The sequence below is a fragment of the Raphanus sativus genome, chromosome 7 (genome assembly GCF_000801105.2).
Source record: "Raphanus sativus cultivar WK10039 chromosome 7, ASM80110v3, whole genome shotgun sequence".
In the NCBI taxonomy this organism is placed as follows: domain Eukaryota; kingdom Viridiplantae; phylum Streptophyta; class Magnoliopsida; order Brassicales; family Brassicaceae; genus Raphanus; species Raphanus sativus.
Window position 1 is genome coordinate 6,057,573 of NC_079517.1, and position 4,508 is coordinate 6,062,080.

The window sequence follows — 4,508 nt, forward strand, 5'->3', positions numbered from 1 at the left end:
AGTGATGTTGTTGTTGTTGAACATCAGAGCTTCCAGTCTGTCAAAGCGAGAGTTGATGGAGTCGTTGTTGGACTTGACTTCCGCCTGAAGGAGAGTGTGGAGAGAGCGCATCTCGTCGACTTGTTCAGTCAGAGATCGTTCTTGAAGACGAGTTTCCACCATAGCCGAGAATCGAGAGACTTCTGATACCAATGAGACAGTAAAGGGGAGTGAGATAGATCCAAACTAGGGATTAACCGATAATCCTAAGAATGGTGAAGCTAGCCTAGAAGGAGATTACTGAGGAAGAAGAATCACCTCGAATGTACTAGTTCTTGATGGGGATAGAGCAGAGAGTTTAGAGGTTTGGATAATAATGATTTTGATAGATTGTTCTCTGCAAATGCAGGTGGTACATAAAGGAGAAAAGAAAGTAAACGACAAACTTGCTCAACGGTCTAACATGACCAAATGCTGACTAGAAAGCAAAAGCAGAAAGTAAAAGATGCTGATTGTAACGGATAGATAAGGATGACGTGGTGACTCATCCTATGACAGTGGCGCTCTTTTTAGGATTCAAATGTTTGTCATCTTCTCCATTAGTCAATCTTCTACAGACTGTCAAACTCTGCCCAGTGGCCTAACATCAACACATGCAAAAGCCAAAAAGACCTACATTAACCTATTAGTACCTCGAATGGTTTTATTCGGTCGAAGACTAACCGAAGATAAAACCAAATGGTTTTGGTTTTGGTCAGAATACTAGAACTTAACTTTACGCGCTACGTTGGGGCTTTGATTTATGGCCCATGTATTGTCGTCTCCAACCTTAATACACACTAATCGTAATACTGTTCTCTTTTATGTGTATAGAATATTTTCACTAAAGATACATATTTTTCCATATAGATCAGACTCGGACAGACGGAGATGCTCCCCGGACAATCAACTCGTCTAGACCCCACTTGATCTAGTACATTGGGCAGCCGACAAAAAAAAAAGTCACATTATTTCAAATCAAAGAGAAACAGATTCATAACGACACAATTCAATAAGACGCAAGTGCAATTGATCAAAGAGACATATAGTTCTAGAAAACAACAGTCTTTTGTTTCTGAATCATTCAGAGACATTCGAAGTAGCCTCTGAAGATGTTCTGTTCTGCTGCAACTGCTGAGACTGATCACATCTCCTCACATCTTCAATCATTCTCGCAACCTCCTCCATCTTCGGCCTCGACTCTGGGTTCCTCGCCACACAAGCCAACGCAAGCTGAAGCATCTGAACCATTTCTTCTTCGATGTTCTGATACTTCAAGAGCTCAACATCGAAAACCTCGGCAGTCCACTCCTCTCTCACCACAGACCGAACCCATCTCGGAAGGTCGATGACCACACGCTCGTCCTCGAGACCAGGCTGAGTCAAAGGCGTCTTCCCCGTCAGCATTTCGAGAATCACCACGCCGAAGCTGTAAACGTCTGATCTCTGACTGACTCTCTTCGTCTCGATCACCTCTGGAGCGTTGTAACCGATGGTTCGCGGTGTGTAAGTCGGGAGGTTGAAGAGCGTGACTAGACATGTGTCGGAGAGACACGGCTCAAGGTCTTCGGTGAGAAGTATGTTGGAGGATTTGATGTCTCCATGAACGAACTTCATCGAGTGTAGGTAAGAGATTGCTTTTGAAGTCCCTCTCGCGATCTTCATCCTCGTTTCCCAATCTACTCCTCTGTCTCCTCCTCTGCTTCCTACACACACAACAACAACAAAAAAAACATAATTTTACGTAACCTACAAGCTTCAATTACAAAAAGAAAAAGTTAGGGTTTCATGACTTACCATGCAAGATACCAAACAAGCTTCCTTTAGTCATGTACTTATAGACCAGTAGCTTCTCGTCTTTAGAATAGTAATAAGCGAGGAGCGGTACAAAGTTCTGATGCTGGTTTATCTTACCAACAACCTCTAGTTGCTGTTCGAACTCTTTCTTGCTCGCCACGACTTCTCTCAAACGTTTCACCACGACTGCAGTTGTGTCCTCGAGCACGGCCTTGTAGGCAGTACCGAAACTCCCTTTACCGAGAACCTCAGCGGAAGCTTTCAAGAGATCCTCTAAGTCGAAGTTGTGGTTGCATCTCTCGAAGAAGAAGAGTTTGTTCTTCTCTGGATCTTGAACTCCGCTCCCGAAAGCCTCTGGTTTCTTGCTGTTCACTCCACCCATCTGCAGCCTCCCTCCTTCACCTCCTTGTTTCTTTCTCTTCGTCCTCTTCATCAGACAAACCAAGAACACAGCTCCGAGGAGAAGAACGGCCACAGAGCATCCGACTACGATAGCGATTATATAAGCTTTACTCTGTCTCTTCTGGACAGGATGGAGATTCTCTGTCAAAGGTCTTGGCAAGATTGAAGAAGAAGAACATGGAGGCAGAGGTGGACCACATAGTAATGAGTTTCCGATGAAAGAATCTTCCGGAGAGTTCTTAAGATTCTTAGGGATGGGTCCACTTAAATTATTATAGCTTAAGTTTACAACCTTTACACTAGGGATGTCAAGAGAATCAATAGGACCATCAAAAGAGTTGTTTTGAAGGTACAGAACAGTGATCTGAGACAAGTTCCGGAGACCGGAAGGGATATTACCGGAGAAAGAGTTGTAAGACAAGTCCAAGACAAGAAGCTGAGTGGAGATGGACGGTGAAGAGTCGGTGAGTTCGCCAGAGAAGTTGTTGTGTTGGAGATAAAGGTATTGAAGAGAAGGGAGTGAGAGAATATCAGAAGGTAGAGATCCAAAGAGAGAGTTGGATCTGAGGCTAAGGACTTTGAGAGCATTTAGTTTGCCTAATGTGGCTGGAGGGATCGAGCCGTAGAGACCAATTCCGGGAAGACGGACAGCTACAACGCGTCTGGTGAGGTTGTGGTCGTCACATGTAATGCCTATCCATGAGGAGCAGAGAGAGAGGTTCTTGTTCCAGTTGAGTTTTGGTGGGTGTGGAACTGATGCTGCAAAGTTGAGAAGGGCTTGTTCGTCTGATGCTAAATCAGCTGAAACCGAAACCAAGAGGAGGAGGAGGAGGGAGAAGAAGGAAGTGGCCAAGGTGGTGTGAGAAGAAGTCATGGTTTAAGCTCTTTTGGTTTACTCACTCCATGAGATGATATGGGTTTCTTGTGTTAGAGTTTGGTTTTGTTTTCATGTGGTAGAGACAGAGTTAGAAGAGAAAGTGAGCTCAGATAAGCTAAAGGAATCAATGATTAGTTGGTTTGAATACATTGTTAAGTAAACATAATGGTTTTTATTCTTTTTTATTATATATATGAGAAAAGCAGATTCAAATTCAAATTAAACATGTAAAAAGAAAAATAAAAGCAAAGACACCGCAAACAAAGGAGGGGGAAAAAAGCAAAAGCATCTCATTTTTTCCCTCTTTCATTTGTTCTTTAAGAGACAAAAGACGATACAGATTTAAAGAATATATTGCTTTTTCTTTTCTTTGCATTATGCTGCATGCAACTCAAGAAAAGGGTTTGTGATCGATCTCAACGAATAATTCGATAAATGTAAACAAAAAAAATCAAGTAAAAATATTACCAAATGATCTGTCTCCATTATGGGTTGATGCTTATATTTGGCCAAATCAAAATTGATATAAAAGTTATCCAAAAGCATTACCCAAAAGATTAGGTTAATTGTGTTTTGAGTTAAAGAAGAAAACACATCTACAAGACTTTTAACGATTAAAAGAGTAAAGTGTGAGTTTTGTATGGAGAGATAATTACAAAACCAACCACTGCAGTGGGGTCTCTCTATTTTAGTTTAATCTTCAAAAATTGCATTTAACGTAATTAGGTAGAGTGAATCAAAGGTAATATAGCACTGCGTGAGTGTGCCTAGAGTGTTGCTTTCCAAGTTCCTCCAATTCATAGATTGGGTTGGTCTAACTAAAATGGATAATGAGTGAGTGATGGACTGTAATAACTCCATGAAGATTAATTATGAAGTGACATTCACATAAGTACTATGGCTTTTGATGATTATTCACCTGTGCTATGATTGTGTTTTTCTTTTCTTTTGTTACGGTTAACTCAATGATTTTGCATCAAACATCATCAATGCCAAATCTGTCTCCCTCAGATCCCTGGAAAGACAAAAACACACATGATCTGTTCCGAAACTTGAGGACTAGCATAGACCGTTAAGTGACGTTTTACAGATAAACAGGAAAAAGAAAAGCCAGTGGCAAAGAAGCCCAAAAAGGGGAAGATTGTTAAATCATCCGTAGTTGAGAGAACATAGGGATATTTGTTATAATAACGGATGAAGTAACTTCATGTTTCTTATGCAGGAGTGTGCATGTTCATGTGTTCAAAACCTGTGCTCAAATTTCTCCTGCTCCTTGACATGTTGCATTCGATTATTTGAAGATGCGTTATGATGAACAAGTAGCAGTGAAGACTACAACACAGTAGAAATGGAATAATGCACAGCGCCACAGCCAAACAAGGAAGAAAGAAAGATATTAAATGGGTTGGAAGTC

The 4,508-nt window shown here is 41.3% G+C and overlaps 1 protein-coding gene across 2 annotated transcripts; it reads right to left on the reverse strand.

Moving 5' to 3' along the window:
* Nucleotides 1–970: 970 nt before the first annotated feature.
* LOC108817874 (probable leucine-rich repeat receptor-like protein kinase At5g05160) lies at nucleotides 971–3,238 on the reverse strand. 2 transcript variants are annotated; one of them, XM_056990958.1, is made up of 2 exons: nucleotides 1,812–3,238; nucleotides 971–1,720 (listed from the first exon to the last, which is right to left on the reverse strand). In XM_056990958.1, the coding sequence occupies exons 1-2, from the start codon at nucleotides 3,089–3,091 to the stop codon at nucleotides 1,099–1,101; spliced, it is 1,902 nt and encodes a 633-aa protein (XP_056846938.1). In that variant the 5' UTR covers nucleotides 3,092–3,238; the 3' UTR covers nucleotides 971–1,098. The 2 variants fall into 2 exon arrangements, with proteins under 2 accessions (XP_056846938.1, XP_018446197.1); XM_018590695.2 differs by having other exon boundaries at nucleotides 971–1,724; nucleotides 1,816–3,237.
* Nucleotides 3,239–4,508: the final 1,270 nt, after the last annotated feature.

What these genes read in the sequence shown, in the direction of transcription:
- LOC108817874 (XM_056990958.1), bottom strand. Translation starts at nt 3,091, where the DNA reads ATGACTTCTTCTCACACCACCTTGGCCACTTCCTTCTTCTCCCTCCTC. An exon ending in TTTGGTATCTTGCATGGTAA is followed by an intron (nt 1,721 to 1,811) that starts GTCATGAAACCC and finishes GTGTGTAGGAAG; the next exon opens with CAGAGGAGGAGACAGAGGAG.